This window comes from Chiloscyllium plagiosum, chromosome 12 (genome assembly GCF_004010195.1).
Source record: "Chiloscyllium plagiosum isolate BGI_BamShark_2017 chromosome 12, ASM401019v2, whole genome shotgun sequence".
In the NCBI taxonomy this organism is placed as follows: Eukaryota; Metazoa; Chordata; class Chondrichthyes; order Orectolobiformes; family Hemiscylliidae; genus Chiloscyllium; species Chiloscyllium plagiosum.
This window is the reverse complement of record NC_057721.1, coordinates 41,988,513-42,014,539: the sequence shown is the minus strand read 5'-3', so window position 1 is coordinate 42,014,539 and position 26,027 is coordinate 41,988,513. Positions and strand designations below refer to the sequence as shown.

The window sequence follows — 26,027 nt, the reverse complement described above, 5'->3', positions numbered from 1 at the left end:
AACACCAAGGCATTACTGCTTTTTCAAAGGCAAAGTGAATTTGGTTTTAAAACTATTTCAAACATGTAATTGTAAAAAAAAAAGTCAAAATGTACAAATCTTTGTTTAAAAGCATTTTAATATTTAAACATTCATTTAATGTGCAATTTTTTAAACTACAAAAATACAAATATTTCAAAATATTTCAACTGGCCCATTGAACGCGAGTATAAATCTCAGGGGTAGAAAGCAAGAATTCTATAATTCCTAAGCATTATAGCTGCATTAAGTATGTTAAACATAAATAAACATTCGAAGCACTGTGCATTCTTTAAAAGTGGACATCAGATGAAACCTTGTATATAGTTAACTTTTACCATTTATTTTGATAATATATATTTAAGCAATGCAAAATACAATTACACAAAATTAATAAAATTGTCAAAATTTGCACCTCTCCTAAAGTGCTACAATTTTTCAATTTAAAATAACATGTTCTACCTGCACAATCTTATAATGTACTAACCCCATGGCTCTCTTAATTCATCAATACCTCACCATCTTTTAATTAAATAATTCTCACATCCCTTGCTTTTCCTCTGTACAAAATAGAATTTGCATTGTTGCTCAAAAGGAAGAAGGTAGAATTTCATGATATTATTTATTTTACAAAAAAGACAAACAATAGGTTTAATCACAAAACGATTTAACTGTTTGATACACATCGGTTTCATTAGTGCAAAGTAGATTCGGTTCAAGCAGATATTTCTGTATGGGCTAAAGATTGTACTGCAGTTTATTTTATGTTAATACATAAACTTGTATGAGTGACATGAACTTCTTATCACAAACCTGTTTGACTGTCTTATCATAAAGTTTTTTTTTTAAATTGTAGCAGAATACTCCTTTCAAATTGAAAGGCTGTCAACACTGAATTATAGAATCTTTACTGCGTGGAGACAGGCCATTCGACCTATCGAGTCCATACTGACCCTCCAAGTCGCATCCTACCCAATCCCAGTAACCCTTCATTTCCCACATCTAATCCACCTAGCCTATCCATTCCTGGACACTATGGACAATTTAGCGTGCCGAATTTGACCAACCTGGACATTTTTGGACTGTGGGAGGAAACTCTTACAGACATGGTGAGAATGTGCAAACTCCACGCAGACAGTCACCTGAGGGTGGAATCAAACCTGGATCCCTAGCACTGTGTGAGACAGCAGTGCTAACCACTGAGCCACCAGGCCACCCCCACCAGGGTGAGTGTTATTGGTCTCCTAAACCTAATACTGTGTTTCTTTTAAACATCCTTCTCAAAGCTGATTAAGTTTCATTTCTCTGTTCATAACACATGGATGCAGAGAGATTTGGGAGAGAAAGAGTTTTTCATTTCCTCATGGAGAAAGACAAAATCTGCTTATTCTTTAAAGGATTTCTCATTGTGGCAAATAATCTTAATTTTGTCCTGATCTCGTGAAGGTCTCTATTCTTTTATGAATTATAATTAATTCAAAATGAACCCTTATCAATAGTGTTCCATGAATATTTGGGACAGTTACTATGCAACGGGGTTTTACTTTATTAACTGGCTTTTGAGTACATCAGCTGAGTTTTCTGAGATCTACAATCTCATTCCAAGTCAGAATTAGCGTGAATATAAATTAGATATCTATCCAATACCTATTAGATTAAACTCAAAAATGCAAACTAGGCACCTGTTAAATATTGGCAAATAAATTACATCTTTCCTAGCCATAGAACATAAACCATTCCAACAGCAAACCTCTAGCAAAATGGCAGAAAGATCCAAGAACAAAAAACTCTGATGCATGTATGTGATATGATTACCTAATGCTCTGTTTGAGATAGTGAACATTACTGAAATTTATTCTAATATTATGCTTTCTTCATTGATTTTGCCACTAATTAGATTAGTTTTATTGGGAAAATGTGGGGAAATTGCCCTTCAGATTTCCGATGATTGCTCAAAATAGCTCATCTCTGAACAGTGTTAAGTTTAGTTGATACATAATCAAGAAATAGGTCAAACTCTTGTCTTCTCCCATTTCTAAATTTTCCTTCCACAATCAATCAAAAAAGAAAAGTACTTCTGAAAGACTGGCAACTCATTCCAAAGCTTCTAAACAATGATAAAAGGTACACAACATTACCAGTATAATATTTACACTTAATGGCATAAATAATAAACAGCAACTTTAAAAAAGGAGAGTGCGTCACAACTCTTCAAGTCTCAGACAATCACTTCATCATAAGGCATATCCATGTTCACTACTATTTGTATTTGTCACATCATCTCAATTAAATTACACATGGCATTAAAATCAATAATATTTTCTAACAGTACCTAAAACTAACTTGTAACAAGCTAACAAAAAAGGCTAATTGAGAGAAAAATTCTTCATTTCACTTCAATAGCTAGTGTTATTTATTTTAAGGTTTTATGGTGTCACTGCAGTTATGTTCAAATATGATAGCGCTCTTTCAAAGAACTATAAAATTAATTCCAACGCCCCACTTCCTTCTTTTACAAGTCTCTTCATTGGGCCTTGCCTGTTCTATTGTACAATACTACTACAGCCAAGCAGATTGTTGTACCACTAATAAAATTAAAGCTACTGATATGGGTAATTTTATGTAATTCAATTTTGCAGTTGTCCTTCTTTATTGTGCGCGCATTTTAGTTCCACTATATTTCCATACCACCACATACCATAGATATATATTGGTTTTCAAAATATCAAAACAAAATTTCTGTCTCTAGACATGCTAAAAGAATAACTCAAATTTGCTATCCATTATTAAGATGCTGGTAGCTATAAATAGTTGGACTCACCAGCTGGAGTGAAAACATCAGTGCAGTTCGATGCTTAGGTTATAGCCAGAGTTCTTCAATATAATGCTTTTTCCCTCCACTGTTTTTTAATGTAATGGTCTTGGATTCAATATCAGTGTACTGATGCATATAATTGTAATAGTACAGAGAATACCAATCTTTTAATCCTTATGATTGTAACTTCCAAAATGGCCACATATTTGCTTCTAAGTACACAAAGCATGAAATGCACACATGTAATCCAGTCTTACCTTTTGTCATTTGAGAAAAATTAAATCAGGTTTAGTGGGAAAAATTAAAATATGACAAGAACATTAATGAGGAATCACAATTTATCAATGATGTGGAGTACAAGAAGAAAATCAGTTGGCCCCAGACAATATTACTCAGATTTAGTATCTGATTTAACAGAGGAGGTGAAAGTGCCTAAATCGGGACTAATTATCAGAAAAATAAGTATGAAGTTTCCATAAATGTCTGCAGCCTGGATTTTAATTTATCCAGAGACAGACAGGAAACAAACAGTCCCCGCTCTGTCATCAAAACTTCCAATTTCAGCAGAAGCCCTGCTTGGGCAGAAACAGACTGTCTGCTGTAATTCTGGTGAAATTAAAGTTCAGGAACATGAGCTGTTTCAAGGAAATCTCTGGTTAATGACAACAAAATTTTTTTTTAAACTGGAAAAATTGAATGGGTCTGTTAGTATCAGTAGAAAGAGAAACAGAGTTAACATTGAAACCAATATTTTTCTTCAGATATTGCACTCCACAGTGTCCTTCTGTTGCCTTTGCCTCCATGCCCATTTCTATGCACAAGAGTTTTCTCCCTGTCTCATAGGCCCCTTCGCCCACCACCAAGACTCTCCCTTCAGCATTTTACCGACACTCAGCCTGTTCGTTATGAACTGTCGATGTACCTTGGTTTCTTAAATGGTCTGCCACCACCACCCCCCCACCCCACCTCACCCAACTTATCCATTCAAACCTATATCCCCCTGAACTGACTGCACTGTGCTCTCAAATCCAACCCTGACTTTGTAATCAAGCCTTACGACTATGGTGGTGCTATTATTGTCTGGCAGACTGACCTCTGCATTATAAAAGATTAAGCACCAGATCTCATATCTCCTCCTAGCTTTCCCTGGACCATGACCCCACCACTGAACACCAGACTACTATGTCCACAATAGACATTAATCTCATTTCCTCTTGGTGATCTTCTCCCCATTCCCCACTGAAAGCCTCCAAGCTCACAGACCCCAACTCTGCACAGTCAGCTTCCAACTCTTACCCTAAATCCACAAAGATGACTGCCTGGGCAGACCTATCATTTCTACCTGCATCTGCCCCTGAGAACTCATCTCTTCCTACCTTGACTCCAATTTTTCTCCCCATCCAGTCCCTTCCCATATGCATCTGCATTCTTCTCATGCTTAAGTCGGTTTCAGAATTTCCAGTTCACAGGCTCCAGCCACATCCTTTTCACTATGGACATGCAAACACTTTGCATGTCCACCCCCCATCAGGAGGGTCTCTGCTTCTTCCTGGAAAAAAAGCCTGAACCATCCCCAACCAGCATTACCCTCCTCCGTCCAATCGAGCTTGTCCTCATTTTGAATAACCTCTCCTTGAACCTGTCCAACTTGCTTCAAATCAAAAGTGTGGCCATGGGTACCTGCATGGGCCCCAATTGTGCCTCTCTCTTTGTGGGATAGGTGGAACATTCCTTGTTCCAGTCCTATTCCAGCTCCCACCTGCAACTCTTTCTCCAGTGTATTGATGACATAATCAGTGCTGCTTCCCTCTCTTCATGGAATTGGAAAAATGAGTGAATTTCCCTTCCAACTCACTCCCCTTCACCTGATCGATTTCTGACTCCTCCCTTCCCTTCTTTGACATCAGTTTCCAATCTGGGGATAAGCTGACAATATCCATTAGAAAGTCATCAACTCCCACAGTTACCTTAACGATATCTCCTCGCACTCTGCTTCCGATAAAGACTCATTCCGCTCCTAGTTCCTCTGTTCCAATGATGCCAACTTTGGCATCAAAATGTTCACCTTCTTCAACTGAGGATTCCCCATCAATGTGGTTGACAGGACCCTCAGTCATGTCCGATCCATCTCCTGCATTTCTACCCTCACCCCCTTGCTTTCCTCCCACAGGAGCATCCAAACAGCATACACATCCAAAAGATCATTAGCCCTCATTTTCGCCACCACTAGCCTGATGCCATCAGTAGACTCACATTCATTTTCCCTATCTTATTCAGCTTTCTGCAGGAACCATTCCCTCCGGGACACCTTAGTCCACTCCTCCTGCACTTGCAGAAGTTTCAAGGTCTGCCTGTTTACTTCCTCCCAGGGACCCAGACTCACCTTCCAGGTGAAAGAGCAATTTACTTACACTTCATTCAGTCAAGTCTACTGTATTTGCTACTCACAATGTGTTCTCTTCTACATGGAGGAGATGAAATGCAGACTGGGCAACCACTTTGTAGAACACCTACGTTCTATCTACAAAAATGACCCTGAGCTTCTGGTTGTCACTACTATGCTCTCTGGCCAACATCTTCGTCTTAGGCTTGCTGCAGTGCTCCAGTGATGCTCAGTGGAATCTGTAAGAACAGTACCTTATTGTACGTTGGTGGACCCGGTCTTCTGGACTCAATATTGAGATTAATAATTTTAGGGCTTGAGTATCTTCATATTCCTACCCCAACGACCAATCCGTTGTCAGCTACTAAATGGTCCTGATGAGCAGGTGTTTCTCCTAAACTGACCATTACCCATTCCTTTGTCTGTCTCCCTCTCTCTGAGCTCCTTCTCCATCTAACCTTTTTCCCCTCCATCTCCTTCTCCGCCACTCCAACATCTGCATATATGTCAATTTATTTCTAGCTTCAATCAGTTCTGAAGAAGGGTCACTTGACCCAAAAAGTTAACTCTACTTTCTCACCACAGATGCTGCCAGACCAACTGAGTTTTTCCAGTAATTTGTGTTTGTTCATAGTTTCTCCAGCCTTTCTTGTTTATTTTCCAGCATCCACAGTATATTGCTTTTCTCTGGTTAAGGATCTAGTGCAGAAATAAACAAATCGTTTGACTCCAGTTAATGTAGTAACTGGATCATATCATGTAACTGTACAAATATGAAACAGCCCATTTCAAAATGGGTCTTTAGTTAGTCTTATTGCAAGATGATTTCCAAAGAGGTGCAGGTTAAGTGGAGTGGCTATGCTAAATTGCCCATGGTGTTGAGCAATGTGCAGGGCAGGTGAGTTGGAATGGGAAATTTGGGGTTACAGGGTTAAAGCGGGTGGGAGAGCGGTGTCTAGGTGGTACACTCTTCGGAGGATTGGTGTGACTCAATAGGCCAAATGGCCTGCTTCCATGCTGTAGGCATTGTATGATTCAATGATGCCTGCTCAAGATATCTTTGATGTCACTTCGTTCCTGCAGTCCAAACAACCAGAGATGTTTTCATGTGGTCTTGGCTTTTCTCTGTATTTCTTCACAATGTTATATACACCAAAGATCAGGAACAACAGAGCAACTACACCAAAGTAAACTGAATATGCCAGAAACTGGAAAAAGAAGAAAAATATTTAAGAAACTGCTTGTAACGAACAATTACTCAACCAGGAAAAGATACTTGTTTGCAAGAATTCTCCCAATCTGTGGTCTTAAGTACTCATTAGTTTCTGCTGAGGATATTTTACTAACATTGCAAAAAAAAAGCTAAACTGGTAAAGTATCCATTTAAATATTAACAAACTCTTCTCCATCCACCTAGTCATCACTCTACACAAATGATCAGTTTTACATGTAACAAGGTTGTTCTCTACCAATATATTCAATTTAAACAGACAAAGTTAATTTCCTGGTAATGCCTTGTGTGATTAAATTACGTCATGAAGCTCAAGCAATTAAAAGGGAAATAGCAACTTGGATACAAAATTGGCTAAGGGACAAAAAAAAGTATCCAGTCACCCAACTACAATAGAGTATCATGAGGGACAAGATGAGGATTACTGCTCTTTTTGACATGTGCTTATGACTCAAACTTGGCAGTATATGGTATAATTTTGATATCTGGAGATGAAAAAAACACCTGGAAATGTAACAAAGAGAGGATTTAAAAAAAATTAATTCATGGAACGTGGGTGTTCCCAGATAGGCTGGCATTTATTGCTAATTTCCCTGAATGGCTGCTGTCCATGGAGAAGGTACATCCACAGTGCTGAGGAACTTCCAAAGTTTTGACCAGCAACAGTTCTAGGTCAGTATGGTTTCGAATAGAACATGCATATGGTGGTGTTTCTTTGCATCTGCTGTTCTTCCAAGCATTAGGGGTCACAGGGATGGAACATGTTGGCGGAGGACCCTTTGTGAGTTAGCACATTGCATCTTGAGCTTGCACATGCTGCTGTCACTGTACATAGTGGTGATGGGAATGAATTCTAGAGCTGGTGAATGGGTTACAGATGAATTCAGCTGTTTTGTCTTGAATCATGTTAAAACTGCTCAGTGTTATTGGAACTGCACTGATCCAGTAAAGTGATGCTGGGAACAGGCTCAGGAGAAGGCCAAGATTGAATCATCGGCACAGTACTCTAGCTTAAGGCAACTATAAAAGCTTCAGCCATGTCTTTTGCAGGGATATTTTGGGCTCCCAGTCATTGAGGAGGGGATATTTGTGAAATCACCTCATCCAGTGAATTGTTTAATCACCATTCATGACTGAATATGCAGCACTTAGACCTGGTCGATTAATTGTGGAATTACTTAGCTCTGTCCTTTGCATGTTGCATTGGCTAATTAGCAACTTTGGGGAAAAAAAGTCAAAACAATGGCACTTTTAAAAAGGGAGAAAGACAGACAAAAGGCAGCAAGTACATCGTCAGTGAGGGAGAGAGAGAAAAAAAACCTACACTGCTAATTGACGCAGCAGTGACTGCCTTTGTTGTTTGAGTTCACGTATCTCTGGACAAAGGAGTGCATCTAGGAAAAATTAACAGACAGCAAAATTCACAGCTAACCTTGGAGGAACCTGTGTGAGTGAGCGATAAGTGAGTGATAAGTGTATAGTTTTTAACGTGTAACCTTGCTGTAAGTCTACAGTAGTGAGTAGAGTGGGTCCTTTTTTGATTATATGTTTAATTGAAATCTGTCTCTTGATTAAATTTTAAAAATACAAACCACAAATGCTAAGTTAGCCTGGAGCACTTTTTTTTTAAAGAGTAAAAAGACTGTGCTACTTTCTGGGTCTGTAGATTGTGAAGGAGCAACGATGGCCTTTAGTAGAGTGATACGCTCTTCCTATTGGATGTGGGAGTTTCCATATTACTGATGATTATGTCTGCAGGAAGTGCTTTGGTTGAGAATCCTATCAGATCGCATAAATCGGTTGAAGCAGCAGTTAGAGGCAATAAGGAATTTACAGGAGCTAGGAGGTTTGATACATGGCAGTTATAGGAAGGGAGAAAAACCACAGAGACATTCAGGAAGATGCGTTAACTCCAGGAAAGGTAGGAGCGGTAGGCAGGTAGCGCAGGACTCTTCTGTAGCTATTCCCATTTCAAACAAGTATGCGGTTTGGAAAATGGAGGGGGTGACGGACCTCTCAGGGGAATGTAGCACAAACAGCTAAGTTTCTGGTGTCGAGACAAGCTCTAATGTAATGAGGGGTATGTCAGTTCCATGCGATAGATTGTGATAAGGGACTCTTTAGTCAGAGGCACAGACAGACGCCTCTGCAGCCAGCAGCAAGAAATCAGAATGGTGTGTTGCCTCCCTGGTGCCAAGATCAATGATGTCTCAGAGAGGGTGCAGAATGTTCTCAAAGGAGAGAGGGACCAGCAGGAGGTCATTGTACACATTAGAACTAATGACATAGGAAGGGAAAAGGATGAGATTTCGAAGGGAGAATAAAGAAAGTTAGGCAGGAATTTAAAAAGGAGGTCCTCGAGAGTAATAATTTCTGGATTACTCCCAGTGGCACACGCTAGTGAGATTATGAATAAATTATAATTTATAAATATATTAAGGACAAGAGAGTAACTAGGGAGAGAATAGGGCCCCTCAAAGATCAGTGAGGCAGCCTATGTGTGGAGCAGCAGGAGATAGGGGAGATACTAAATGAATATTTTGCATCAGTGCATACGGTGGAGAAGGACAAGGAAGATATAGAATGTGGGGAAATAGATTGTTGTAGGGAAACATGTGGTGATATCTTGGAAAAATGTCCATATTACAGAGGAGGTTGTGATGGATGTCTTGAAATGCATAAACGTGGATAAATCCCCAGGACCTGATCAGGTGTATCTTAAAACTCTGTGGGAAGCTAGGGAAGTCATTGCTGGCCCCCTTGCTGAGATATTCGATTCACCAACAGTCACAGGAGAGGTGCTGGAAGACTGGAGGTTGGCTAACATGGTGTCACTATTTAAGAAAGGTGGTAAGGAAAAGCCAGGGAATTATAGACCATTGAACCAGACATTGGTGTGGGCAAGTTGTTGGAGGGAATTCTGAGGGACAGGATTTATATATATTTAGAAAGGCAAGGACTGATTAGGGATAGTCAACATGGCTTTGTGCGTGGGAAATCATGTCTCACAAACTTGATTGAGTTTTTTTTTGAAGAAGTAACAAAGAGAATTGATGAGAGCAGAGTGGTGGACGTGATCTATATGGACTTCAACAAGATTCCTCATGAGAGACTGGTTAGCAAGGTTAGATCTCATGGAATAAAAGGAGAACTAGCCATTTGGATATAGAATTGGCTCAAAGGTAGAAGAGAGAGGGTGGTGTTGGAGGATTGTTTTTCAAACTGGAGGCCTGTGACCAGTGGTATGTCACAAGCATCAGTGCTGGGTCCACTGCTTTTAGTCATTTATATAAATGATAAGAATGTGAACATATGAGATACAGTAGTTAAATTTGCAGATGACACCAAAATTGGAGGTGTACTGGACAGCGAAAAAGATTACTCGGTACAACAGGACCTTGATCAGATGGGCTAATGGACTGAAGAGTGGCAGATAGAGTTTAACTTAGGTAAATGTGAGGTGCTGCATTTTGGAAAAGCAAATCTTAGCAGGACTTATACACTTAATGGTAAGGTCCTGTGGAGTGTTGCTGAACAAAGAAACCTTGGAGTGCAGGTTCATTGTTCCTTGAAAATGGAATTGCAGGTAGATAAGATAGTGAAGGTGGTGTTTGAGATGCTTTCCTTTATTGGTCATTGCATTGAGTATAGGAGTTGGGAGGTCATGTTGCAGCTGTACAGGACATTGGTGAGGCCACTTTTGGAACATTGCATGCAATTCTGTCTCCTTCCTATTGGAAGGATGTTGTGAAACTTGAAAGGGTTCAGAAAAGATTTACAAGGATGTAGCCACGGTTGGAGGGTTTGAGCTATAGGGAGAGGCTGAACAGGCTGGGGCTGTTTTCCCTGGAGCATCGGAGACAGAGGGGGTGACTTTATATAGGTTTATAAAATCATGAGGGGCATGGATAGGATAAATAGACAAGGTCTTTTCCTGGGGTGGGGCAGTCCTGAAATAGAGGTCATAGGTTTAGGGTCAAAGTGGGAAAGATATAAAAGGGACCTAAGAGGCAATCTTTTCACACAAAAGGTGGTGTGTGTATGGAATGAGCTGCCAGAGGAAGTGGTGGAGGCTGGTACAATTACAGCATTTAAAATGCATCTGGATGGGTATATGAATAGGAAGGATTTAGAGGGATATGGGCAATGTGCTGGTAAACGGGACTAGATTAGTTTAGGATATCTGGTCGGCACGGACAAGTTGGACTGAAGGGTCTGTTTCTGTGCTGTACATCTCTATGTCTCTCGTCCTGCAGTGAAGCTTAACCAGAGTGTCATCTCAATTTTAAGGTATGCATGGTGCTTCTCCTGCAGTGTCCTTCTACACTCTTCATTGAACTAGGGTTGATTTCCTGGTTTGTGGTTAAATGCTGAACCATGAAATTACAGATGATGGTTTAAAACACTTCTACTGTTGTTGATGTCCTTCATTGATACCCAGTTTTGAATTGTTAGATCTATATAAAATCTATCCTGTTGAGCATGACAGTCGTGCCACACAATGCAAGGTATCCTCGTTGTGAAGAGGATACCTTGCATTGTTAACAGTCTCCACAACGACAGTTCAGTGGTCATTCCTACTGAAACTACCTTAAATGGACATTCCTATTATGCTGCTCTTGGTGATGGGCATTGAAGCCCTCCACCAAGAGCATATTCTGCACTCTTGCCACACTCAATATTTCCTCCAATGATATTCATAAATGAAGTACTAATTCATGAACTGAGGGGATGGCCATTAGGTGGTAATCAGCAGGACGCTTCCTTGCCCATGTTTTATCAGATGATTCTAGACCTTAAAGTTTCAACACTGAAGACTCCCACCACAACTCTTTACCAAATTATACTATTGTCTCACTACATCTGGTGGATCTTTCCTTACAATGAATCAGAGATTCTTGAAGTTGTTGGTGGTTGTGTCAGGGACAATGTCATATGCTAAGAATCATATCTTGAAGACAATATCAGACTGTTGTTTGACTAGTCTGGAGGACTCTTCTAATTTTGTCACAGACCTCCAAATGTTCATAGGATTGTTCTGAAGATGTGGGTGAACCAGACCTTTTAAGAGAGTTAAAAGTTAGCAGTGACAGCACCCCGTGTTCTCAATAAGACACAATGTGACATGTGCTCCAGCTACTGGAGTAGCTGGTTGCCTGGAAATGACAAAACAGATTCAAAGTAGGCCAATCAGTTTGAATTATACCCCAAAAAATACCAAATTCCAATAAAGTTTGAATTGAGTATATTGATAATCTTAAAAGCCAAAGACACAATCCAATGCTGTGGGTATAAGACTGGGAAAACATTGAATAGTTGGGAGGAGAACTGCCAAGCCCCAGCATGTAAACAGACTGCCTGAAAAATAGCTCTCTTAAAAGTACCTTTACTGATCAGTAACCTGTGACACAGAATTTCTTGAAGTATAACAAAGAATAAAGTTGTTAATTTTTACTTTAACTAGTTCTTCACTTATCGAATTTTCATAGATTACTGCAAGGGATAAAACTTTTGTGTCACTGGTTTTAAATTAAACAGGAGGGTTTACCTCGTGTCGGAACAGGAGGTCAGAACATCAAGACCGAGTTTGCCATTATTTTTTCTGGTGCCTAAGCCAATGCTGGGCTGTCCATCCAGTTTATTTTTTTTTTAAGAATAGACTTTATAGCAATTAGATATAACCAAATGGCTTGCTAGGTCATGTTTCCCATTAGACAAGTTTTAATTCCAGACTTCTTTTATTGAATTCAAATTTCACCATCTGCTATGATGGGATTCAAACCTACAACATTAGTCTAGAACTCTAGATTATTAGGCCAATGACGTTATATCTTCCTGATGTCTAATGGTGTAGTGGTAAGCAGATTGGCGAATTGAGCAGATAGATGGCAGATAAAGGGAATACAAAAACCAAGATCTAACACTGCACATAACAGACCTTTAAGATTGGCAGACCAAGTCAAGGAGGCCATTTTAAAGAAATCCCACACAAATACCTTGGCTTTAGAAGTACAGGCCAAGTTCACAATGAAGTTAAATGTTTCATTTAACAACACTCAGCGCCTCTAATGATGCAGCGTGCCTTGGAAGAATGTCAAAAGCTTGGAAAAAACTTAGTGGAATGGCATCAAAGATGAAACACTTCAGATGTAGAAATTAGAGGAGTGAGTCTCTTCTATTTATGGGAGTTAGATTTATGTTGTCTATTTTCTGCACAAATTAAATAGACTATTTAACGTAATCATGAATGCTCAACCCTTGATGCCCTTTCATCTGCTCTTCTAGCTAAAACTTAATGAAGTGGTTATCACAGTACCTGACACCTTACCTGTCCAAATATGTCCAAATTCAGCAGACTAGATTCCACCACAATCAAAGTCAACAGCGTCTGAAGAACTAAGGCGACAAATGTATTCACACCAAACACCAAAGCATACAGTTCCACACTGAGATTTGCAGCAATCTTAAATCTTTTAAAAAGAAAAACAATTAATATTCAGTTTTCTTAAAAATGCTACAAAATTCAATTTTCAATCAATCATACTTTTGAACAAGAAAAAAACTCTACTCACGTTGCTACAGTAATAAGCATCATGTAAATAATTCTGAAAACAATATAACAGACGTAGCAGACCCAGATGTTTTGGAGTGTGTCCATCAGGAACACTGAAACAGCAACAACAAGAGAAAAGACCAAGAGTGCAACTTCACTCCAGATGGACGATATTTTTACATAACCAACAACAAATGCTGCTACAGCACCTAAATATAAACCAAAAGAGAGAACATTAAAATAAAGTTGTTATGAATTCTTCATATTCTTCAGTCAGCCTGTATTTAAAGCAATTTAAATTCAATACTTGCTGTAACTGTATCTGGCAATGACAATGTGTAAATCAAAATTTATGACTATTAAAACAAATCTATTTAAGTACTCTGGTTGCAAGAGAATAAACAGATAAGGGAAGCACGTAAAGACATTGCAATGCATTAACCTTTTCTATGTCCTGTAGCATTTCAGCTTTAGTGATAGGGACAATCATTAGATCATACTGTAGCCTTAAATATACTTTCACATTGCCAACAATCAGTTAGAATATTGAGATTTGGTTCCTCTGGATTATGCTCTGAAGGAGCTGAGCCATTCTACCCCCTTTATTCTTTTCCCAATTTCACATATCCATTCATTCACCTTGTAAAGGTTATTACAGGTTCTGCTTCTGCCACTGTCTCTCATGGGACATCAAGAACCTTACCAAATCTCCACCTAAAAATAATTCCCTAACTTATCCCTCTTGTACTTTTGGCAACTATTAGCAGAGGTCCTACTGATTTATACAGCACAGAAGATGTCCTTCCATCCATCGAGGATGTTAGTCTCTTCCAAAGATAGGTTTTCCAATGATTAAGGACAATTAACCCTCATCTTATCACTCAAAACTATGCTTGGCTGTTTTCCGAAAGTTATTCGACTTTCTGTAACTAGCAGCTGCCCACATTAAACTGTTGGTTTAATTTCAAAAAAACCAAACGTTCCCTGAATGAAAACTGTTGTAAAAGTCAAAACAGTTCAGTATCTTCCAGTTTTATACACAGTCCATAAAAAAAAGCCCCAACAGCCAATTAATTTTCCTTCCAATAGAAGAAAACATGTGTTTTCATCTTCATCTTCATCTTCTCTTTAGTTCCCAAGTTCTCTGCTTCATGTTTTACCATGGTGTAAGTTCCTTATCACTCTTTGTTTTATTTTAAAACTCATCACTTTCCTTTTCCAAACTTGAAATTTAATTTGACTTCCTTATGGGCACCCTACTAACTAGCCTACATCCTCCTGAAAATGACAAAAAGTTCTTAGTGAACTCTGACAGCAGTTTTAAAATAATGTATATATAAACCAGAATATGTAAAATGCATGTTATTTATGTTAAGATCAATTGTGCCAACACTGATTGGCATGTTTAAATTAATGCTGTAAAACATCCATAAACTTTATTTTTGTTCTTCATATTCTCTTTCAAAAATAATCAATGGCTAGTATCCACATGGAGTCTATATAGCATTCTAATCAAATTCCTTTTGAAAATCTAAAGATATCCTCTCCATCATTCCTAGTTGTCAGACATGATTTTCCTTTCACAATCTTGTAGGCTGTCCTCAATTAGCTCTCATTCCAGCTACAGATTTAAATTTTAACCCAATATTAATATTTTTAGAATCTTATCCATGACTAACATTAGACTGGTCTAGTTACCCAATACTGTCAAAATGATTGGTTTGTTCCATTCTCTTTCTCTGAGTGCATCATTAATACAGATAAATGAACCACCAGGATCCAGTGCTCTAGGCAAGAGTTACAAGAACAGTTAGATAGTATTGATGGCATACGGGTTAGATGGATGGATGGATAAGTTAGCTAGTGGTGAGAAGGTAGATAGAAAAGGTAAACAAGATACACCATCTTGAAATGCTGCACACTTGCTGGACCAACAGATCATGTGTCTTTGTACGGTTGTAACGATGTTTGATCTTTCATATCATCTGAACGTATTAAGCTACATGCAAACAGAATTCAATGCTTTTTACACTTGAATTTACTATTTTTATCCATGTCGAACTTTCTTATACGATATAGATATTCCCATACTGCCTTTACCTGAAGACTTTGAATCCTCAAACTTTCGCCAGTGAAAACGTAGACAGTGAACTCACGCTGTATCATCATCCATTAATGTCTGCTTTCATCTCTGATCTCCTCTTTGGACTTATTAAAATTCATTACAGTTTCTCTTTCTCTTCCTTCCCAATCTATCTTTATACCTTCTTAGCCTATGTAATCTTTTTTGCTTTGTAGCTATAACACTTCTTTGCATTAGATATCATCACATACCTTGAGTTTTGAGCAAGAGTTTGAATGAGGCTTTGTTTTGTCAGTAAATGCCCAGTTTTTTTCTGTGTTAGTTTTTCTCAGAAATATGTCAACACCCTTGTCAAACTAAAACATTCATACCCTTGTGGCAATTTACATGCAAACTCAACTGCTTTTATTGGGAAATTATGAATGTGAGCATACCCAAAAGCGCAGATGCTGCTTCCACTATTCCATTGTAAATCTGGGAACTCTGGAAAGGACGTATTCGCTCCCACAAGACTTGAATATAATTCACTATCTGAAAGTAGCCACAAGTTGACAATGCCCACCATGCTGACCAGCAGAGTAGTGGCCAGGAAGAATAACACTGCAGAAAGGTCTTCCATAACATTACAAGAACAATGCATATTCTTTTGAAAGGCTTTTTATTCTGAAAAACAAAACAGAACTTAAAAATACATCTAGATGTTTAAACAGGTTTCATAAAAAAGCAATATGCAATATTTTTCCCAAGGAACTGCTTTTTATATTTGTAAAGTGGTTTTAGTACAGCAATATTCTCATTAGAAATACACTCTACAATCATTGATTGAACATTGCTGTGACATTTCAGCTGATTTGGAAGCATGCTGCAAAAGGTTACGTTTACCCATTACTTTAAAAGCGAAGCAACATTGGCACATTAATATGCTGGAAAGGACGTATCACGGCACGTTGGCTCAGTGGTTAGCACTGTTGCCTCAGTGTCAGAGACCATTGTTTGATTCCAGCTTCAGACAATTGTCTGTGTGGAGTCTGCACATTCTCCCAGTGTCTGCGTGGGTTTCCTCCGGGTGGTCTGGTTTCCTCCCACAATCCAAAGATGTGTAAGTTAGGTGAACTGGCCAAGCTAAATTGCCCACAGTGTTCAGGGATGTGTAGGTTAGGTGCATTAGTCAGGGGGAAATGTAGAGTCATAGGGGAATGGGTCTGGGTGAGTTACTCTTCGGAGGGTTGTTGTGGACTGGTTGGGCCAAAGGGCCTGTTTCCAACTGTAGGGATTCTATGATTCAACACCACTCATACTGTAACACAGGTCTAATCCTTCTCCTTTACACCTGACTGCTAACAAAGAGAAAGTATGAGAAGAGAAAAAGAGGGAGAAAAAGGCAGGGCAAGGAGGAAGAAAAAGCAGAAGAGAAAACAAGTTAACAGATAGGAAAATGTTGTCGATCACACTTCACTACCACCCCTTGCAAGGATTCCAAGGATACCTGGCCCTAGAAGTTTAAGTAAACCATTGTGGTTTATTGAAATCTGCTTTTTCTTCTTTACAGTTTCTGTCAAAGTCCTGTGCGACTATCACAAAGCCAGAGTACAAAAATGTCTTATAACATATAGAGAAAGAATAACAGCAGCACAAAGAACTTATTAATTATTCAGGGCATATTATCTTTTACATAACTATACCTACCCCGTACTCTAAGTAAAGTGGGAATATAGATTTGTCTGTGAATGCAGCAGTTTTTGCTATACTCAAGAAAAGAAATATGGAGGGAATTGAAAATCTAAGATTACACTAGATGCTCACCCAAAACATCACATTTCTGATTTCAGAAGCAGAAAGGAAGGAAAACCACATTAACAAAAGTAAAACATTTTAAGCACATTACCATAATTTCATTGGTGTATGAGCTGCTATCTATTGGTTCTGGCAGATGGTCATTTAACATACTGTTCGCATTATCAAGGCCACGGTTTAGTGGCGTCGTTGATGCTGATTCAAGTTCTTCTTCTTCTGACATTGAGCCGTCATGTTTGATTTTGAATCCATTGTAGTCTGCTTTCACTCTGTGAAAGAACATGCTCTTCTGTGGCATTGGAAGAAATACTGATGTAGTAAAACCAATTGCTACACAGACCAAAGAAATAACATTGAGGTGGAAGAGGGACACCTCAGCAAACGAGACCAGGATTTGTCCAGTAATCGATCCTATTGTGTACCCTACCAAAGTGGCACAGCGACAGTATCCAGTTACTTTTTGGTACATGTTAAAGTCCACTACAGAGTAGATATAGGAGTAATAAGCCACCTCTGATGCAGTTACCATTCCATAGAAGAATTCAAGAAACTTCATTGCTAGTAGTCCTTGGGCACACAACAGCATCAACCAGGTAACGATCAAAGCTGCACCTTGTAAAACAATGATGGGCTTGTATCGGAGGTAATCAGTAGCCAGAAAGATGGGAAACAAAAGCACGAGGTAGGAGTAAGTCCAAACCGGAAAAATCTCATTCACCTATTTAGAAAATAGAAGCCCAACAGGTTGAAGACAGGAGATTAATTTCTAATTTTCAATTATCAATCTCGCAAAATGCAAAACATACTTTGTCAGGTTTTTACAACTATGTTTGTAAATACTATAGCTACAATAGACACTAAACGATAAGGAACAAAAATTAAAATTAAAACCTGTAAAACAACATTTTTATTTCCTCCTGAATGTAACTCATCCAGAAAAAGCTCAATATTATGTAAATTATAACTACTCTTCTAATCCAATCATCCTAAATTTTCTCCCACTGTACCCTGAAAATACTAAATTATGCTGCAGTAGTCTACAAAAACTAGCAAGCAATTATCTCACTTCAAGTGGCATTGCTCGACAAGAACATAAACAGTGAGAGTCCAGCCAGTCAATATGACATGTATATGAAGGACCACACACTGGAATACACTGGAATCTCACCCCATCTAAGATCCACACACACATTTCAAGTTGAGGGTTAGTGGTGATGGTCAGGAACAGAAACTTTGGTTGATTCTTCCTGACCTATTCCTTGCCCTCACAGAAGAGAGGCATATGGCATTTGTGCTCATGGAATGCTGTCCCAGCTGACATTAGCTAACAGCATGTCTCATACTGTACTGTTCATATTCATCCTCGTGTGGCAATGAAGGACAAGAATAACTTATTTCACTTCCTATAATGATGTGCAACCAGCCCTTCAGATTTCATCAGTAACTATTTGCAAATTAGCCTCTTGCAGCTTGTTAAAATTGTGCAGAACTCCTAGTCTTTTTTTTAAAGAAAATGCACAATTCCATTACAACAGTGCAGGGATCAAAAAACACAGAGCTCCAGGTGACACCACCACAGTGTGCTACAGTAAAAATTGGGGTCTCACAGATGGACTGAGCAATACATCATTAGTGACTGGCACCAAATTATATATATTATGGTCAAGAACAACAACTTTATTTTATTTGAAAAAGAACACACAAGTCCCAAATTTTAAACTTTTTGCAACACAAAGAAATGGTCTATGTTCATCTCAGACCAATCAACACATGGTTGACCAAGATCAAACCAATACAAGTATAAACTTTTTTAAAATAAAATGATAGACAAGTTTCTGTGATAACTCATGTCATAATCAATCCGATCAAGCTGATGCAACCTTTGTATTATCAGTGCAATTTCACAGTATATCACCATTAGACTATTTTACAGACAAATGACATCCTTTTTTTTAATTTTTGGGCACAGAAGATATTTACAAAACTTGGGCTGGAAAGCAGGTAAGTGGAATTAATTGAACAGTTCATTCTGTAGTGATGTTGCAGAAAATTTCAGATTAAGGACATACATTTTAATAAATTATTATTTTCCTTTTTTGAACCCATTGTGATGTTTAATGGATAACCTATCAGTTTGAATTAATTCAAGCTTCATACCTGAATGAAGTATAAAGTGATGTTAGCTAACTTGCTGGAATTTTTTTTGAAGAGGCAACAGAAAGGATCAATGAGGTAATGTGGTTGATGTGGAGTACATGGATTTCCAGAAGAGGCAGGACCATGCAACAGACTTCTAAGGAAGGTTATAGGTCATGGTATAAAAGGGACAGTAGCAACATAGAAACAACATTTGCTGATTAATAGGATACAGGGTGTAACAGTTAATGGATATTTGTTGGCTCAAGTGAAGTTCATGATGGAGCTCTCCAGGGGTCAGTATTGGTCCCTTGCTTTTCCAGATACATATTTATGATCTGGATGTCACTGCACAAGGGATAATTTCAAAGTAATACTAAAGGTGGAAAAACTGTAATCTGCGAGAAGGACGGTGTGGAACTCCAAAAGGACATTGACAAGTTGGTGAAATGGACGGTTGTGTGTCAGATGAAGTTCAATGCAAAGCAATGAGAGATAATGCACTTCGGTAGCAAGAACCTAAAGACAACATCAAATAGGGGTACAATTCTAAAAGGGGGTTCAGGAGCAGAGGGATCTGGGTGTATATGTGCATAGATCATTGCAGATAGTAGGACAGGTGGAAAGAGTAGATGGTAATGGTTACATTGTCTTCAGCTTTATTAACAGGGGTACAGAGTACAAGAGCAAGGTGATGCTGAATTTGTACAAGATACGTGTTAGTCCTCGCTAGAGTATTGTGCACAGTTGTGGGTGTCACATTATAGGAAAGATGTTAACGCATTGGAAAGAAGCGATTTACAAGTATGGTTCAAGCAAAAAGAACTTGGATAATGAGGATAGTTTGGAGAAGTTGGGATTATTCTTCTCAGAGGGTAATTAGCCATGAGAAGAGAGGTTTTCAGAATCATGAGCAGGGTGAACAGAGTAAATAGGGAGAAGCTGTTCCCACTCATAAGAGAAAGAAGAATGAGAGGGCATAGATTTAAAATAATGTGCAAAAGACGCAAGGGCGATGAGAGAAAAAAGCTTTTTCCACAGAGGTGAGTAGCAGTTGGAATATGAAATGCACCGTCTGGAATTGTGGAGGAGGCAGGTTCAATTGGGGTTTTCAGGACAGCATTGAATGATTATTTAGATAGAAATTATGTGCAACTGTATAGGGAAATGGTAAGAGATTGGCATGAGCTAATTGCTCATTTAAAGAGCCAGTACAGGCATGACGGGCCAAATGCTCTCCTTCTGCAACATAACAATTCAGTGGTTCAATTGGTTCGTGATACAATTGTGCAAAGTCATGGCAGAAAACTGGAACAAGTCACTGCAAAGAAATAATCTATGAAACTTCTGGATGCAGGTTTGCTCACTCAGCAAACAAACCTACATCCAGAACCTTAACCTGAGCTACAAATCTTCTCAAACCTCGCAATGAAACTTCCTTTAAAACTTGAAATTAGATTGACTCAGGATAATATGACTCTACGATTCTACTATCTAACATTAATTAAAACCTGTATTCATTGACAGTAGCATGCCATCTAAATACTTCACTCATGTTTCTGCCCTGGTCAACCCATTGTCCCTGCCTGTTCCTGCCCCACAGAACTAATGTCCTCTTATCTAGACTCCGTCCTCTTCCCTTTGATTCAGGAACTCCCCACCTACGTTCAGGACACAACCCACACCCTCCACCTTTTCCAAGACTTTCAATTCCCTAGCCCCCCCCCCCCACCCATATCTCACCTTCAACATGGACATTCGGTCTCTCTACACCTATATTCCCCATGAGGAGGGCACATAAGCCCTTTCTTTCTTCCTCTCCTGCAGGCCCAACCAGTACCCCTCCACCGACACACTCATTCGCTTGGCAGAACTGGTCTTTACCTTCAATTTTTCCTTTGACTCCTGCCACTTCCTACAAACGAAAGGGGTAGCTATGGGCACCCACATGGGTCCAAGCTATGCTTGCCTCTTTGTAGGATATGTGGAACAGTCCATCTTCTGCAGCTACAGCACAACCACCACTCACCATTTCATCCACTACACTGATGACTGTATTGGCATTGCCTCATGCTCCATTGAGGAACTCTAACAGTTCATTAACTTCACCCTCACCTTCCACCCCAATCTCAAATTCACCTGGATCATTTCTGACACCTCCCTCCTCTTCCTGGACCTCTGTCTCAAACCCCAGCAACCGACTTAGCACCGAGATCCATTTCAAACCCACCAACTCCCACAGCTACCCCGACTACACCTCCTTTCACTCACCGTCCTGCAAAAAAAAAATGCAATCCCATACTCCCAATTTCTCTGCCACATCTGATCCCAGGATGAGGAATTCCACTCCAGGTCTTCCCAAATATTTTCCTACATCAAGGACCCTAATTTCCCCTCTCCTGTGAATAATAATGCTCTCAATCATATCCTCTCCATTTCCTGTACTGCTGCCTTGAAGCCCCCTCCTCCCAACAATAAGGATAAAGTCTCCCTGGTCCTCACCTACCACCCCATCAATCTCCAAATCCGCCATTTTCTCCACCTGCAGTTGAACCCGACCACCAAAAGGATATTTCTCCCCACCGCTATCTGCTTTCTATAGGGACTGTTCACTGCATGACTCCCTCATCAGTTTCACACTCCCCATCAACCACTCCTCCACACCCAGCACCTTTCCTGCAACTGCAGGAAGTACACCTCCACCTCCCCTCTGTTCAAGGCCCCAGTCAATCATTCCAAATCCAGCAGAGATTCACCTACACTTCTTCTAACCCGGTCTATTACATCCGTTGCTCCCGATGTGTTCTCCTCTCCATTGGAGCGACCAAGTGCAGATGTTCGTGAAGGATCTGGGTTCTGTATGCTCCTATCAACACTATCTTCCAGTTGCCAGGCATTTCAACTCCCCCTAACACTTCCCTGGTAACATGTCCATTCTGGGCCTCCTCCACTGTCAAAATGAGGCCTCATGCAAACCAGAGGAAAAACACCTTCTATTCCACCTCAGGAACTTACAGCCCAATGGCCTTAACATGAGAGTTCATCAGCTTCAGCATCTCCCCACCCCCCACCTCATCCCATGTCCAGCCCTCCCTCTCCTCCCCAACCTCCTTGATCTAACCTAACTGTCTATCTTCCTTCTTACCTATCCACTCCACCCTTCCCACTGACTAATCACAATAACCCCTACCCGCATCCACGTATCACCATCCTACCTACCTTCCCCCAGTCCCAATCCTTCCTTCTATTTACTTCTGTGCTCCCTTTCCCCTCCAGAATCCTGGAGAAGGGTCCGAACCCATAACGTCAACTTCCCTCCTCCTCTGATGCTGTCTGATCTGCTGTGCTCTTCTAGCTCCACATTTTATTGTCTTTGACTTCTGGCATCTGCAGTCCTTATTGTCTCCACTGTATCTTCCAGATTGGCTAGAACTCTTAAAGGTACAAAAACAGAGTTCACCTGCAGACTCCTCTCTTGGAACTGCTCTTGGAATTGTCTGAGGCCTTCTCCTCCAGAGCTAACCATCCATCGAGAGAGAGAGAGAGAGAGAGAGAGAGAGAGAGAGAGAGAGAGAGAAAGCAGCTTCGCAGATCCAGAGACAGAGCCACTGAGAGAGCGACTGAGTAAATTTACAAGAAACTTGGAAAGTATTGTAAATTTAAGGGGCTAAATAAGATTAGGGATAGTATGTTTAGTATTAAAGATGACAATAATTTTGTTCCTAATAAATTGGGAATGTTTTGCTTTGGTACAACTTGTATTAATTTTGATTTGACTGCCTTGGTATCGTGGGACACCTGGGAAAATTCATTCATAATGTTCTGGTCGGAATTGTCTTCAACTTGTTCAAAGGAACCAGACAACACACTGATTAAGGAAAACTAATCAAATTGTCAGAACTACTTACCATTTCAATTTTAAAACGTCTTCTATCCAGTTTTTTGGACTACAATTGCACTATGCGTAACATGAGAGAAATACTCTTTAAAAAAAAAAGTGGGCAAAATTACGCAAATGGTTAATGATGAGGTGAGCAGTGGAAATTGAAAAGTTGCCAAATGGTATTGTGCTCCATAGTGTGCACCAATAGATTTGAGACTGAAACAAATGCATAGGCTGGAATGCTGAGTACTTGCCCATGAACTGTATACTCAAACAGCTCACGGTGATCGTGTTCGTGCATTTCGCAGAATCTCACAATTGGTACAGCACAGGAGGTGGCTATATAGCAAATTGTGCCTGTAGTGGCTTTTAAGCAAGTCACTCAGAGCCATTCCCTCTCACATTCTCTCTTTTCAAGTAGTAGCCTCATTCCTCTGTGAATGCTTCAACTGACCCTGCCTCCACTCTCACAAGCAGTGCATTCCATACCTTAACCACTCATATGAAAATTATTTTCTCATGTTCCTGTTTCTTTTGCTAATTATTCATTCTCGATCTTTTCATGAATGGGAAATTTCTCCCCATACAACTTATCTAGGCTCCTCATGTTTATTTTAAATACTCTCAGATCTCCTTTCAGCCTTCTCTCCTCCAATGTATCTTCATAACTGAGTCTCCTTGGAGATATTTAAAAAAAAAACAAAGTTATTCTGTCTCTCTTAATCCCAGTTTTCCTAATCTTTATTTAGTTTTTCTGTACATCAGAAAATCTAATTTATTTTCCTTGAGGTCCTGGTTACAACTGTGTCTCGCAAGTAAGGCTCCTTTGTTCTGATGTTTGAGTAGCCAAGTTTCAGACACGATGGTTCAATTTCACACAACACCAGGTTATAGTCCAACAGGTTTATTTGGAAGCACTAATTTTCAAAGTGCTGTTCCTTCATTAGGTAGTTGTGGAGTATAAAATCATAAGAAAGTACTCCGAAAACTAGTGCTTCCAAATTAACCTGTTGGACTATAACCTGGTGTTGAGAGATTTTTAACTTTGTACACCCCAGTCCAACACCAGCACCTCCAAATCATGACAAAGTTCTAAGATGTGGATGGAGGTCAGCAACAGCAAGCAGCTACCTGTGACCACAAGACCCAGCCTAAAGTGACACTAGCACTCACCTTGAGGCATAAAGATAGCATCTATTTCTATTACTTAAACTGAAATGAGACACAAACTTAAAAACACTGTCCAAACCCAGGAAGTCAGAAACAGTAGCATGGTCAGGGGTACTCATGTAAAGGAGAGAGAGCTGCTCAGCACTTCTAGCATTTTCTGTTGACGCATCTCAGACTTTCAGCATCCGTGGTATTTTACCATTTGTAAATGACTCTTTAAATTACCTCCTTTCATCTGAGGCCGACAGTCGCAACGCGTGGTGAGAAACAAATCGGAAAACGCGAGGATGTTAAATCTGAAGTCAGTGAAATCTAATTTGTTTTGCTGTCTCATGGCGCTGACCTTGGTGGCGACAATCCAGAGACAATCTGAAAAACTACAGACTACACAACACTCTCTGCGGAATAGGCAACTCGGTCAGAGACTCGACAACACAGCACTGAACCGCCAAAGTTGTTGGAAACACAAACACTAAACAAAACATCGCCCAACAGAAATGAACAGGATACGCTTGTCCTTTTAAAGGTGACCTGCTGCAGCTGGCACCACACTGCGCAATCTTGAATAATGCTTGCTCCTTTACAAACGGGAATTCGCTTCTACAAAGTCATGCACATTGTCAGATTTCCAAAGGGTGAGAGGGAACCGCGGCGGTGCTGGATTGGTCACACTTACCTGCTGCTCCGTCAGGTTTTTGTCAGGTCCCATCAGGTAAGGGGTGAGGAAAGGTTCAGAGGGCCGGACATTGGAGAGGAAGCCGCAGACACAGAGCAGTGCGGTGGGGTAAAGCCAGTTGCTGCCGGTACTCTCCATAGCCACGCGCCGCCAGCAGTTACAACTGCCGGCTCTGTCCGCTCACGCGCTCCTGCTCCAAGCTCCAACCCAACCGCCCACACCATCGAACGCTCCAACAGCAACGCAACAGCCCAGGGGTGCGGCTTGACGCCATCAAACAGCGACGGGCTGCTGGAATCTTGCCCGACTGGTAATGGGGGCGCTGACAGATTGCGTACGCGACCTTTGCTTTGAATATTGTTCGAATAAACGCCTTCCCTTCCTGTCGGAGTGAGGAGCTTGGTGAAGATTGGCAGTGGGTCTGCAAGAGGGAGCGTAGACACTATGGGCCGAGGAGTGTTTTGGGATTAAACTTCACTCTGTGTTTCAAAATCTTTAATTTTGTATAAATCGTTTTGGTTTATTGTTAAAAAAATCTGAAAAATTGTTTGCATGTTTCAGTGAGAGACCGCCTTGTTAAATCAAAATACATTCTATCAGTTTGCTATAACTTTCTTTCAGTCATAGCATCAACTGGGATCGTAACAATGTAGGAGCAAATTACTGCAGATGCTAGAATCTCAACTGAAAACAAAAAGTGCTGGAGATCACGTCGGGTAGGCAGCATTCATTGCAGATAAAGCAACCTAATGTTTCGATTCTAGATGACTCTTCATCGGAGCTAAAGACTTTTATGACCTAGTGTGATCGTCAGCATTTTTTTTCAGTTGAGATCACAACAATGCCTATCCTAATTGCCCTGGAGAAGGTGGTTGAGAGTTGTGGTGCATCAACAATGCTGTTAGAGTTGGAGCTCCAGGATTTTGACCTAACAGTGGTAAAGTAACAATCTATTTTGTAAAGCATGTAGATACTCAAGCCCCAGTCCTCTTCCAATCATCATGAAAGTAGAAGATTTGTTCAAATTACTCAAAGTCCCCAGCTTCTTCCTTAAAGTGCTGAATGGATTATACCTTCAAATAATGATGATCTTGCTTTGTGCACTGCCTGTACAGTTGTAACCCGTATTCGTCGCTCTGTCTGAGCACCTCATGATCTGTATGTGCTTGTTTGCTACGATTTGTTTGCACTACTCACAAAACAAAGCTCTTCACTACTTAGGTATGTGAGACTACAATAAGTCAAATCAAAACTAATCTCCTCCTCAAGGATGGGAACTCTCAGA

At 40.0% G+C, this 26,027-nt stretch overlaps 1 protein-coding gene across 2 annotated transcripts; it reads right to left on the bottom strand.

Moving 5' to 3' along the window:
• Window positions 1–1,159: 1,159 nt before the first annotated feature.
• On the bottom strand, window positions 1,160–24,973 carry LOC122555157 (thiamine transporter 1-like). 2 transcript variants are annotated; one of them, XM_043700876.1, is made up of 6 exons: window positions 24,743–24,973; window positions 16,969–17,595; window positions 15,518–15,746; window positions 13,020–13,209; window positions 12,776–12,917; window positions 1,160–6,424 (listed from the first exon to the last, which is right to left on the bottom strand). In XM_043700876.1, the coding sequence occupies exons 1-6, from the start codon at window positions 24,878–24,880 to the stop codon at window positions 6,266–6,268; spliced, it is 1,485 nt and encodes a 494-aa protein (XP_043556811.1). In that variant the 5' UTR covers window positions 24,881–24,973; the 3' UTR covers window positions 1,160–6,265. The 2 variants fall into 2 exon arrangements, with proteins under 2 accessions (XP_043556811.1, XP_043556812.1); XM_043700877.1 differs by lacking the exon at window positions 16,969–17,595.
• Window positions 24,974–26,027: the final 1,054 nt, after the last annotated feature.